At 39.5% G+C, this 13,289-nt stretch overlaps 1 protein-coding gene across 1 annotated transcript in view; it reads left to right on the top strand.

The window, feature by feature from the left end:
• FER (FER tyrosine kinase) overlaps positions 1-13,289 on the top strand; it is a 176,472-nt gene that overhangs the window by 25,197 nt on the left and 137,986 nt on the right. The window contains exons 7-10 of the mRNA XM_063129537.1: positions 5,282-5,419; positions 6,767-6,886; positions 9,215-9,337; positions 10,100-10,289. Of these exons, the coding sequence (XP_062985607.1) occupies positions 5,282-5,419; positions 6,767-6,886; positions 9,215-9,337; positions 10,100-10,289 (571 nt within the window). The remainder of the gene's footprint in view (positions 1-5,281; positions 5,420-6,766; positions 6,887-9,214; positions 9,338-10,099; positions 10,290-13,289) is intronic.

Genomic DNA, 13,289 nt, shown 5'->3' with positions numbered 1-13,289 from the left:
GAGCCCTGCAATAAGGACACACTTCAGTCATAGTGCCGATGAGAACATGCCGCCTCAAACTATAATCATCAGCTGGGTTGTACCGGAATGCAAGGCGATTGTAATCGTGTGATTGTTTACCACGGAGTCGTGTTTGATGTTGATGTGCTGTTTCTCGTTGACGTCTTTCAGCCACTCTCAGCCTGTCGCGTTCATTCTGTTGAGAACAAAGCAGATCTGAAGCTGTAGAACACGATTGCCGTGCTCGCAATCGTGCATCCTCAAGTCTGGCTGAACGTTGCTTGGCTGGTTCCTTGGCACGTATTTGAGGCATTCTTTTTCTTTTTTTCTCGTTTGCTGATGCCCGTTCTTCCTCAGTCTGATTTGCAATTTCTCGTTGCAGTGCTTCCGCTCTGCGAGTACGACGACCTAAGTGTGATCTTCTGTGAGGCATTATTTGGATGAAGTAAAGCAAATTGTTTGGTTTTTAAAAAAGGATGTTTTTACGGTGAGGAGGTTAGCGGAAACTCCTGGCAGTTACCTTTCTTCAGAACGTGTAACTGTCACAGGTGTGACATCTATATTCACTCAGCCAATTGTGAGAGAACATGCAAATAAGAGAGAAGGCAGAGGCAGTGGATTGGCCTACTGGTTGGCGATGTCACAATGACTTATAAGAGCAAATAGGAGAGAACATGCAAATAGGAGAGAAGGCAGAGGCAGTGGATTGGTCTACTGGTTGGCGATGTCACAATGACCTATAAGAGCAAATAGGAGAGAACATGCAAATAGGAGAGGAGGCAGAGGCAGTGGATTGGCCTACTGGTTGGTGATGTCACAATGATCAGCAGGACTGGTTTTGAGGAGGCCTATTTCTTCGATTTTAAGACAAACCTTTGACCCCATAGAGAACATAGTTACATAGCAACGCTCGCATATTCGAACGCAACGCTGTGTCAAAATTTCAAAGCAATCGGTGAAGAACTTTTGGAGATATAAAAGCATGTTTTTACGGTGAGGAGGTTACTGGAAACTCCTGGCAGTTACCTTTCTTCTGAACGTGTAACTGTCACAGGTGTGACATCTATATTCACTCAGCCAATTGCGAGAGAATATGCAAATAGGAGAGGAGGCAGAGGCAGCGGATTGGCCTACTGGTTGGTGATGTCACAATGACCTATAAGAGCAAATAGGAGAGAACATGCAAATAGGAGAGGAGGCAGAGGCAGTGGATTGGCCTACTGGTTGGTGATGTCACAATGATCAGCAGGACTGGTTTTGAGGAGGCCTATTTCTTCGATTTTAAGACAAACCTTTGACCCCATAGAGAACATAGTTACATAACAACGCTCGCGTATTCGAACGCAACGCTGTGTCAAAATTTCAAAGCAATCGGTGAAGAACTTTCGGAGATATAACGACAGTAACGAACGGTCTTTTTCATTTTTATTTATATAGATTTCTTGCTCTTATTACTGTTCTTCTGTCTTTAACTGTTTCTTGCTGGTAGAGATTTTAAATTGTTTTAATGTTAATTGTGGAATTTATATTTTGTATTAATATCTACCTCAGAAGCATTGTTGAAAAGCAGCCTAGAATTATTTAAAATATTTTGCCTTCTCGGTCACTTTTGACTGTATAGATAATATAAAGGTGTTGGGTAGTTGCGCTCTCTCTCTCTCTGTGTGTGTGTGTGTGTCTTTCAGCAGCATAATCTTATAAAAGGTCTTTTAAGATAAATGGAGCTGCAGTTGTTGTTGTTGTTGTTCGAACAACTGCTTCTGTAGACATTCTAAAACGAGGTTTCTTCCTTTCAAACAATTGCTGAAATATTAATAGGTCTTTTGATACAAACGGAGCTGTGTTTTTTCGTCTTTGAAGTAAATTATTAAATTGGTGCCCATATCTGCCATTCCCAAAGCAGCTGACCCTGTTCTGTTTTGTGTGACTTCTGCTCCTTGCTCAGAGTACTGTCAATTATGTCTTTGTGTGCTTACCTATTTGGTGCTTTGGATTCTCTGAGGAGCAACTTGTAACAGTAAAACTTTTCTTTGCTTATTCTTTGCTGAGATGAGCCAATAAAATGACAGACAGTGGCCTGGTTCACATGTAGCAGCACTGTGTGTGAATTAACAGATGATTTGTCTCTGGTGTGCTCCTCACTTCCTCTTTCAGTTAACAACATACAATTGCCTCAATTATAGGCTGTGACACTCTGGGTTGTTTAGAGGTTAAACAACCCAGATTGAACCAATGATTTGTTTCTGTCCAGCAAACGGAGGGTTTATTAACCCAAGATATCATGCTACGTGCGAATTGGGTTACTGCTTCCCATCTTATATTTTAGCATTGTAGCCTCTGATCTGTCTGAAATTTGTTTGATTTTTTAGATGTTGCCTCCCAGTTTCTGGGACATAACAAATGATTCTGAATTGGGGCTTGCCTTCAACCGGATTATTTCTATGGCACTAAATTTCTGGCATGTAGTAGACCAAAATTTTATGTTTACATTGATTAATCTCATTTTTTTTTCAAATGCTTTGAAAAAGCTTCATGCAGCATTGAATATATTAAAACTTGCAGATTATAATTCAGTTTTTTGGTTTAGGATTTTATTAAGTCACTCTGTTTAGCTGAAACTACAGCAAGTTTCTTAGTCTGGTTCTGATAAGTAGGATAGATTACAGAGGATGAATGACTACTAACAGGATGTGTGAGTTACGGAGTTGTTCATTCATCCATTTCCCTCTTCAGTGCAACAGAAACAGCAGGCAGAGGAGGAGAGATAAGGGGTTGTATTGTGGTTTCACTTACTTTTCTAAAAATAACAAGAGTTTTGTGGCACGTTAAAGACTAACAAATTTATTCTGGCATAAGCTTTCATGGACACTGTCCACTTCATCTTATGCAAGAAATGTTAACCTGTAATTGGCAGGTTTATATACACATGCTGGTCGAAGTAGGGGATGTGATGAGAGATGTAAACTGTTGTTAGAGGGAATTGAATTGTGTTCTGACGTGATATATGCCACTATTTGCCAGTATCTATGCAAAAGAGTAAATACTCTGTGACCTGATTTGCACGTAACAAATGAACCCATTAACTGGTGGGGCTGCCGGCACACTTGCTGTGTCTGCTTTCAATCAGCTTTAATCAACAAACCAGGAATGCCCCATTCCTGAGTTGTTTGATGTTACATCTGAACCTGGAACTTTGGGTTGTTCCAGAATTTAACCCAACAACAAACCACGAGTGATTGTTGGGTTAAATTCGGCATTTTTTAAACCTAAACACCATAGAGTGCTGGGTTCGGCTGTCACATTAAACAACCCCCAAAACATTCCTGGTTAATTGATTAAAGCTGATTCAAAATGGAAGTGGTGAGTGCACAGGAATCAGCATGCTCATTCCCTTGCTCACAGCACCAAATGATTTTTAAAACCCATGGGTTGTCATTACAGGCAAACCGTACCAATCTCACATCAAGAATAGCAATGTTCATAAACCAGCAGATGGACATTTCAAACCCACATGACGCTCTGTCGATGTTAAAGTGGCCATTCTTGAACAACAGAATTTCAAAGTTGCATATCAGTGTGAAATTGCTAAAATACACTTAATCAAAAGATTCAGCTCTAGTTCTTGTGGTCTGAATAAGGACAAAGTTTGTTATTATCAGAGTACATATGTTAATTGACTCACTATTGCAATGATGTCTGTCTGTAGTTTCTGCATGTCACTTCCCTCTGACAACACAGTTTACATCCCCTTCCCCTTCACATACGGAAATAAATTGCCACTGTCTACTTCATGCAACTGCCCATAAAAGCTTATGCCAGAATAAATTTGTTAGTCTTTAAGGTACCCCAAGACTGTTGATTTTGCTGCAACATTTTAATATGGCTACCCCTCTGGAAATTCACTTCACTGTTATGTATTTTCTATAGTTCACACACACACACACACACACACACACACACACACACACGGAAATATAGAAGTTACAGTAGGACATTTCTCACAAATTTGCTCCTTCCCTGTGTGCATGGAGGAGTGGAAAGGAGGATGCTTTGTCTCTCTTTCACCTGCTGCTTTTGAACTATGCTGCAGGTGAGGATAAGGCTACATACCGATGTACATAGTTTCAGTGATGAGCGCTGTAGAAATGAGATCACAACCTTTTTGTCAGGACTGGGCTTAGACACAACGTGTTCTTCTGGTTTTCGGGATGAGCTATATTTGCATAGCGATGACTGGTTAGTGCTTTTGTTTTCGGAGGCAAGCTTTGCAGAGGTCTAATTATCTCTCAGTTGCAAAACAACTTATTTGTTTGTTACATTTATATCCTGCCTTTTCCTCCAAGGAGCCCAAGGCCGGGGTAGGTTAGGTTGAGAGTCAGTGACTGGCCCGAAGTCACCCAGTGAGCTTCATGGTAGAGAGGGGATTTCAACCTTCCAAGTTCTAGTTCAGCACTGTAGCCACTATACCAAACTGGCTCTCTTCCTCTATTGGAACTGTTTTTAAAGCGTTTAAATCCACTGTAAAAAACAACAAAAAACCTTCAAAATATTTTAGAGCTGGGCATGCGAGGAACAGGGAGGAAGTCAAGCCAACAGCCTATTTTAGGCACAGGGGAGGAAGGAGCAGTGAAGATTTGCTCTACAAGCTGTTCTGGGACTGTTCACACAATATGCTAACCCCATACTCAGTGGCTGAGTGTGGATTGTTTTAACAGTTGGTTGTTTATTGAACCGTGGGTTAGTGTGTTGCCAGTATGCAGCAGGTTTTCCAGAGGATGGGTTATTGTGCTGTCTGCACGCAGCCAGGGTGGCTTGTTAACCATTCCATCTACAATCCAACATCAAAGTATGGGTTCTCAGTGTGGCTTGTTTGAGAAAACAAGCCACACTGCATGGTTAAGAAGCCATCCTGGCTGTATTCAGACAACATGTTAACCTACAGTTCAACAAACAACCCATACTCAACCAATGTGTGAGTTTGTTGTGTGTCTTTGCAGGACTGGAAAAATAGGGAGCATATCTCACTGGGTTGGCAACCTTGATCCCACCTGCTCTTGTTTGCATATTTGTCTGTATGCACCCTGAGAGTAACAGGAATTTCACTCTTCATAGTGCTACTCATGCAAAACATTTGGAAGCAACCAGGAAGGTTAGAATATAATGATTTATTTAATGAGTGATTGAAGAGTTAGAAAATTGAGTAACAGTGCCTATTTTAGTTCATAAATTACTAAAACTTTTCCCAGATTTATTTATATAATATTTTTCTGTTTTTCTTCAGAAAAGGAATCCTTGAAGAGTATAGTCAGATCACCAGTCTTGTGACAGAAGAAATAGTGAATGTCCATAAAGAGATCCAGACATCTGTTGAGCAGTTAGACCCTGGTTCAGAGTACAGTAGTTTCATAGATGCTCACAGGTAAAATATTCATACATTTTTTGTTGTTGCTTCCTTTTTGAAACTATAAGGTGTGCAAAATAAGCCTATTTGTAACACTGCAGCAGATAATTTGGTGATGAGTGCAATTCTATGAGTGCCCATCCAGTACAGCAGCAATGGCGACTGTGTGGTAAAATTATCCAACCGCCATGAGGATCAACTTTACACAATGGGGAGTGAGGAAAGCTAATGCAAATAACATTTTAGAACAATGGTCCTCTGTAGCAACTGGTTTCTTGACTCCTGAGAAACTCTGACCCATTTTGGCAAGCTAAGGTAGAGGACACCTTTATTTGGTTTGTCATTGACAGCTGTAATCATAAGGATGATCAGGGATCTGGAAACAAAGCCCTATGAGGAGAGACTGAAAGAACTGGGCATGTTTAGCCTGGAGAAGAGAAGATTGAGGGGAGACATGATAGCACTCTTCAAATACTTGAAAGGTTGTCACACAGAGGAGGGCCAGGATCTCTTCTCAATCCTCTCAGAGTGCAGGACATGGAATAACGGGCTCAAGTTAAAGGAAGCCAGATTCCAGCTGGACATCAGGAAAAACTTCCTGACTGTTAGAGCAGTACGACAATGGAATCAGTTCCCTAGGGAGGTTGTGGGCTCTCCCATACTAGAGGCCTTCAAGAGGCAGCTGAACAACCATCTGTCAGGGATGCTTTAGGGTGGATTCCTGCATTGAGCAGGGGGTTGGACTCGATGGCCTTGTAGGCCCCTTCCAACTCTGCTATTCTATGATTCTATGATTTGTGGAATAATCCATAGATTCAAATCAAGTTGTTATTAAAAAGCTAGTGAAATTAGCAAGAAAACAGAGAATGATACAGTTAAAAGACTGGTGGAAGGTAGAAGGAACAAACCCAATTATAGAGAATAGATTGGGGTCTGTAGTGAGGAGTAGCATGGCACGACGGAAGCATTTAGTTAGGCCAGAGAGTGTAATGTGATCCTGTAAGACAAGAGTCAGTCATGGCGAGGACCATTTAGCTCATCTTACGTTGTTAGAGCGAATCCTTCACCTGCAGCTGTCCAGCCTGGTATGGTGGGCTGTGTGAACCATGTCCTACTCATGGTAAACATGAAAGATCAAGGTTCATTACCTCCAGACACAATTTTTGATCATTACCTGCTTCATGCTCTCTCTTCTTTGAGTCTGCCTCTTTCCAGGCTCACAGCCATACCTGAAGAGGACTGTGCAAAATCTTTTTTAAATTATTAAACACAGTCATGTTGTTTAGAGAAGGGATATCTTGTACTCGCGTATGAAATGTCTTTCAGAATTATGTAAAACTAATTCATAATTTTGCATCTCTAAAGGACACCAGATGTTGAACAGCAAGAAATAGAGTTTGATACTTCTTTATTGGAAGAAAATGAAAATCTTCAAGCTAATGAGATTATGTGGAATAATTTGACAGCTGAAAGTTTGCAAGCTATGTAAGTAATTGAATCTCCATCGTCCCTTTTCCCCTCTCACATTATATGGATATATTCTGTGAGAAGGATGCCTAAAGTGAGCAAGTGAAATAAATTTACATGCATGTATATGTTATGTGATATGTATTTTGCTTCTACTATTTAGGTTTGCAAGAGTTTGGGTTTTTATCTTTTCTCCGTGTGTGTGTTTTAAGGAATCCATAAGAGATAGCAGCTTGATGACCAGTAACCTCAAGTGAGCAAGGAATAGTAGTTACGTGGGAAGAGAGCTCTGCATATTCCTTGCCTCCAGAAGGCTTATATAGAAAGCACAGAAAAACCATGTCATGATGTGTACACTTCCATTGTAGATGTTAAAACGCGTTTGAAAACTCATTTGTTTTCAATAGCTTTTGGTATTTTAGCTTGATTTACTGTTTTTATTACTATGATTATTCTCTTATTTCTGCTTTGTGAGCCCTTTCCCCCCTTCATATGTTTTAATGTGATTTTAGATTGTAAGCCTCTAGGCAGGGTATCGCTGTTTTATTTGTATATTTTGTACAGCACCAAGTACATTGTTGGTGCTATATAAATAATAAGAATAACTTCCAGATAAGAATGATTGCACATGTATTTATGTGTTTGTGGGTAGTATAAATTACTGAAAATATGTGGAGGGGAAAGGGGATTTTTTTGAAACAAAACAACAAAACAAGCACCTCCTTCAAAAGATGCTGATTTGCTGTTTAATGTGTTTTAGAGACTTAATATTTTGAATATTAATACTCTTTCAAGTGGATTTATTGTAAAGGAAATTGCCCTTTTGATTCCTATCTTTGCTAGCCCAGTATCACAATATCACATTCATTAGCTGACATTTACTAACAATTATTCCCAGTGCTGTTTTATGAAAGGTTGATTTGCTGACTTCAGATGTTGCCATTAAGTTTGCATTTCCCTCCAAAATGGGACTTTATAGCTCCATTTCTGGGCAGGCTTGCAGAATCACGAAGGAAAATAAGCCACAGCGGTTTATTTTCCTTCCTCGCGTCTGCCGGTCTTGAGCTGCCTAATTAGCATAATTACCCTAGACAGGCGTGGATTGTCATGTCGTTCAAACCCATTGAAGGTGGTTGGTTGGGATGGCTTACAAGCTACCCTGAAACAAGCCATGGGTTTTAGGGTGATTTGTAAACCTCACCCTTTATTGCTGGGTTTTCTCGCGACCGGCATGTATGGGGAGGAAAAATAAGTGACCATGGTCATTGTACCACTACTCCTTGCAATGGGGTGACATGTACGTATATAAGCATTAAAATCATGGTTTATTATCCTCTGGAAAGGTCCTGTGTCACAGGCCTCTGTTATGTGAAATTTTATTGTTGATAAGCTTGTATGATGAATGGTAGAAGTAGAGGAAGTTGGAAAAAATAACTAAATTAATCCAGTGAAGTAATCTGTTCTGGTTTACTTGACGTTGTTCTGTACTAGCAGATTATTCAGGTTCTTAAATAATAGATGATAGGGTATACACTTGTATTAAATTGGATAGTTTCTTTGGATGTGATAAACCTTGCTTCAGTGCAGTCAGTTGGCCTGGTGAATCTTAACGCTCTTTCATGTCTATGGAATGTTCTAAGTGATATTTCTTCCAGTGCACGTTTCTTAATTCCTGGACTGAAGTACAGAATTCAAAATGTTTTCAGGTGACTATAGACATTTGAAATATACAGCATGTTTTCTGTTGACACAGGGTTTCAGGGACTTGTTAGCTTTTATTGTTGTTGCACAGTTTCTAAATAACAAATTCCTGGAAAAAAATTTTTTTTTTTGCTATGACCAGTACAGATTCATTCTCCTGTATTTGAATGAATAGAATAAGACCACAGCTGGAAGTCTTTGGCAACATATAAAAGAGTTCACTGTGCAGCTAAAGAAGGGTGCTTTCATTTCTGGTACCAGACTTCTTAATTTGTCCATACTCAGACTTGATTATATCTATGTGATTGAAAACTATTTTACGAACAGTCTGGGCTCAAAAATGGAAAATAACCCCCCAAAAATCTATTGCAGCTTCTCTTTCAATGCGTTTGACATACTAGTGTTTTTGCAGATATAGTACTTTTCCTTCAAAAATGCTTGGAAGTAACTTCATTTTTTAAAAGTATTGTACTGTATAAATAAGTGTCCATTGACACTGGCAGCCTGAAATGGCTCTATACAAATGAATATTGTTAAACCTTATTTTTCATCTGTGTTGAGAGGGGGGAAATAAAGGAATACTAAGTCCACACAAATTATATTTGACATCTCTACATGTATATTCTCTTTTCATTGAAATCATAGGTTGAAAACAGTAGTTGAAGAGTTGGTTCAGACACAACAGACACTTCTAAACAAGGAGGAGCTAGTATTAGAGTTAGAAAAGAAGATAGAAGAATCTTCGAAGATTTGTGAAAGGAAATCTGAGTGAGTAGAAGAGTTACAAAGTTTTAGTACGTTATGACTTGATCTGATATCTGAAATGATTTAAATAAGCATGTATGTATATAAGTGAGATCCACTTGCTATGCTTCTGTTCTGAAAGTCTTGAAATGTTGTTGTTTATTTGATGTTTGACTTACGTATCTGTGACTATTGTGAAAAAATAATAGGATATATACCCTTAAGTTGAGAGGTACATACAGAGGGATCCTTGAACAGTTATCTTAAGACAATGCAACCCACCCACCCCTACTTAAAAACTGACACAGAGTCCTGTCCACTTGAGGCCTCTGTGTGCTTGGGATTTGACCAGATTTTTTACTTGTCAGGGGCTAAGTAGCAGCTTTTACAAGCTGTTGCATGTTAGGGTCTTACCAGGCATTTAGTACCAAGAGTGAAGAAGGCCTTTCACAAACTCTGTTCCTTACATCCTAGTAGGTCTATCACTCCTCACCTTCTCATTCTTCCAAGCTGTCTTGCCCTTCCCACTCCCAGGTTGATTTGGAGTTGGTCTCTCCAAACCAAGCCTTTCAGAAATAAAAAGTAAACTAGGTTGGTTAATTCCGTTCCCTTACAGGCTTTGTCATGCTCTAAATGACAACTTGAGAACACAATAGGGTTCCAAACCCTCCCCTACCTCATGACCCCCAAAATCTCATAAAAGCTAAAAGTATGTGATTATTTTATTCTCAAAAGTTATTTTTTATTATATTATTTTTAAAGTCCCCTCTTTCCCTCCCTGCGTAGTGTTGTGCTTCTGCTGAGCCAGAAACAGGCATTGGAAGAACTGAAGCAAACAGTTCAGCAATTGAGATGCACTGAAGTCAAGTTTGCAGCCCAGAAAGAACTTCTACAGCAAAAAGTGCAAGAAAATGATGGGAAAGAGCCCCCACCTGTTGTAAACTATGAGGAGGATGCCAGATCAGTTTCTTCTATGGTAAATCCTATGCTTATTGTGCTATAAAAAAAGGCATTAATGTTGTATCATGTGGAGTTGCTACTATTGGTGACTTAAGCAAATTATATGATACAGTTGCAGGCTGCAAGCTCTCCCATTTCACTTTAGTGTTACTTTAATGAATCTCTTAGGGTGCAATCCTATTGGGATGCCCTTCAGCCTCTGAACTCCTCCTACTCTGTATTTTTGGTAGATGGGCATTTTCTCCTGTTTAGCTTGGGCTCTGCGGAGCAGGAGGGAAGGAGGCTGGGCTGGGGTGGAGGATTCTTCATAAACCAGCCTCCCCGGTCCCCTCCCCTCCCCATCCACAGAACCACCCCCTTTCCCTCCTCTACGAGGGTGCTTTTACAAGCTCAGAGAAGTGGGGTTCTCTCTGCTCTGGCTGTGTGGGGGGAGGGGTATCAGGCTTGGACTCTTGAGTCAGATATCTCCAACCTCAGTTCCAGGCATTGAGCAGGGGCTTGGACTCGATGGCCTTGTAGGCCCCTTCCAACTCTGCTATTCTATGAATCGGAATGATCCTATGCCCCCACCCCACCCTAGTCACTGTCTAGGGACCATGTAGGATTGCCCTCTCCATCCTTCATTGAGGTTCTTGGCCATGGGATAGAATTCATTCATGGTAATTTATCAGAGGCTATTATTAGCTATGATAGCTAACAACATAGCCTTACTGTTCAGAAGCATTACACCTCTGATTACCAGCTGCAGGAGACAATAAACTGAGCCTGGCTATTGCCATCATTTTTAATATTAGTTTCCGGGCAGAGATATCCGGCTGGCCACTGCTGGACATTTGGGATTTGTTAGGATGACAGTTCCTACATTCTTATCTGTGGAGTAGAGATATAAAGCTCTGATTCTGCATATCCCTACTAGAGTATGATTTAGCATGGTCCTTGCTTAATAGCGGATAGGAAAAACACGCAAAAAAGGTTCATTTTGTGCCAGTCAGTGACCATGTAGTAATACTTGGGAAGGAGTCACTAGAAATTACTAAATGGTTTTTGCCAACAAGCAGAGGTTTGGTGCTTGATTCAGAGAACAAAAAAATATGATGATTATTTTTTTCCTGCCTTTTTACGTATTTCATGGCAACAAAATTACATATTGATTTGTACGAAAGGACATCATGGCTTCTTCATTTCATGCTCATGAGAATATGCATTTGATACAGTGAAAATTTTAGTCCTCTGGCTCTCAGGCCATGCTTGTTTACTCATAAATGTGTATGAGACATTCTGTTCAAAGGCGCAACTATAGTTCCCTCCCCTTCTGCACTCCTCCTTCCCTTTACTCATTTTCACCGCAGCTGCCAGGGTAGCATTCATTTGTATTATTTACACAAAACCAGAGATGTACTTATCATAATGGACAAACTAATTCAATTAGAGCCTTTTCTACAAAGTTTACAGTATAAATTAGATATAACACAGCACAGACATAGGTAAGACAGTAAACACGAAAAACAGGAAGAAAAGATTAGGGTAGCAGTATTTAAAAGAATGGAGGTGAGTTTTTTGTGAGAATATTGTGAGAATATACCTGCTTTTGCTATGTACGTGTCTTGGAGAACGAGCCAACTCATGGAGATAATGGGAGCCCTTTGATCTCCTTAGAAGGGACAGATATTAACAGTGAAAATGAGAAAATAGTATTCTTGTCAACCCTTGATCATTTAATATGCTGTTGTTTCATTGTTCACCCCACTGGGGGTGGGGTTTAATTAGCCTAGGGCAGCAAAAAAAAATTATTGGGACAGTTCTGTACATGTAAATTACTATCTGCTAAATAGGGTGAAAGATGTCAAGGTAGACTGTATTATTACAAAATTATTCCAGAGGCTAATTTTTATTGGGCTTTTGAGGCAGAAATAGGGAGCCAAATCTGAATGAATTTACAAATCCAAGATTGCTAATTAACTATCGTATCTGTAAATTTACTGGCCAAGTATGACATGTTCTTTGTCTGATGCAGTATAGCAAATTTCTTAACAATTGTTGAATCCACAAATAAATTTGTGATAGGAAAACAATTATAATGATTAATAACCTATGTCTGAGCGCTTTTATGATGTTTGCTTCTGACCATTTTGTTTCATGACATAAACAGGAAACCAATCTTTTAAAGTAGTTCCTAAATTGTATAAAAGAGATTAAGTAGCTGTACCTCTTGAGACTTTTTGTAGGAGCTTTTGTAGATGTTGCATGTTCATTTTCAGATATATGTGCACAACTCTAAGAACTAAAAACACGTGAAAACTCAGATTCTGAAGAATTCTGCTTCTATGTTAGATACTGCATGGAATTTCAGGAGGTCAAACAGCCTTGATTATTACAGGATTTGAACAATACTTTCCCAAGATGAAGGGACATCTTTGAATCCTGAGAAGACAATGTCTCTTTGTCTGACATGACTAAACAGAATATTGATCTTCTCTTCAGTTTTGAAGCCCTTAATAAACTATTAAAATGCCTGGACCACCCGAAAGCGAAGTTGCATTTCATATCTATAGGAATCTCTTTTTAATTTTACTATGGGATTTCCATTTCTTTAGTCATTTGTTCTTATAGCAGCTCTATGAGGGTGGACTTGCCCAAGACCATCTAGTGAGTTTGTTGCTGGGTGCAGATTTGAATCTCCTGCATCAAATCCATTGTTCTTACTACTATACAACATTTCTTTCCACCTGCACCTCACTCATTACTTTATACTGGCATTGTTTATTCTGCATGGTGATGCAGAGAATGTTAGTGTTCCCTCTAGTCCTATGACGCTGCAAGGTACAGAAAGCACAAGGGCTTATAATTTATTTTAAGAGAAAAGGTCATTTAGTGAAACTGCTGTTTTTTTATTTAATTTGCCATGTGTTAGGAGTATAACTAAGATCAGAATCACATGTGCTTCCAACAAACAAACTTCCAAATATGTGCCTGGTGTTTAATGTGAACCTATCTGTCATTCATTTCAGTAAGACTA

Source organism: Elgaria multicarinata, chromosome 6, assembly GCF_023053635.1.
Source record: "Elgaria multicarinata webbii isolate HBS135686 ecotype San Diego chromosome 6, rElgMul1.1.pri, whole genome shotgun sequence".
Lineage (NCBI taxonomy): Eukaryota > Metazoa > Chordata > Lepidosauria > Squamata > Anguidae > Elgaria > Elgaria multicarinata.
This window is presented reverse-complemented; position numbering and strand designations above follow the sequence as displayed.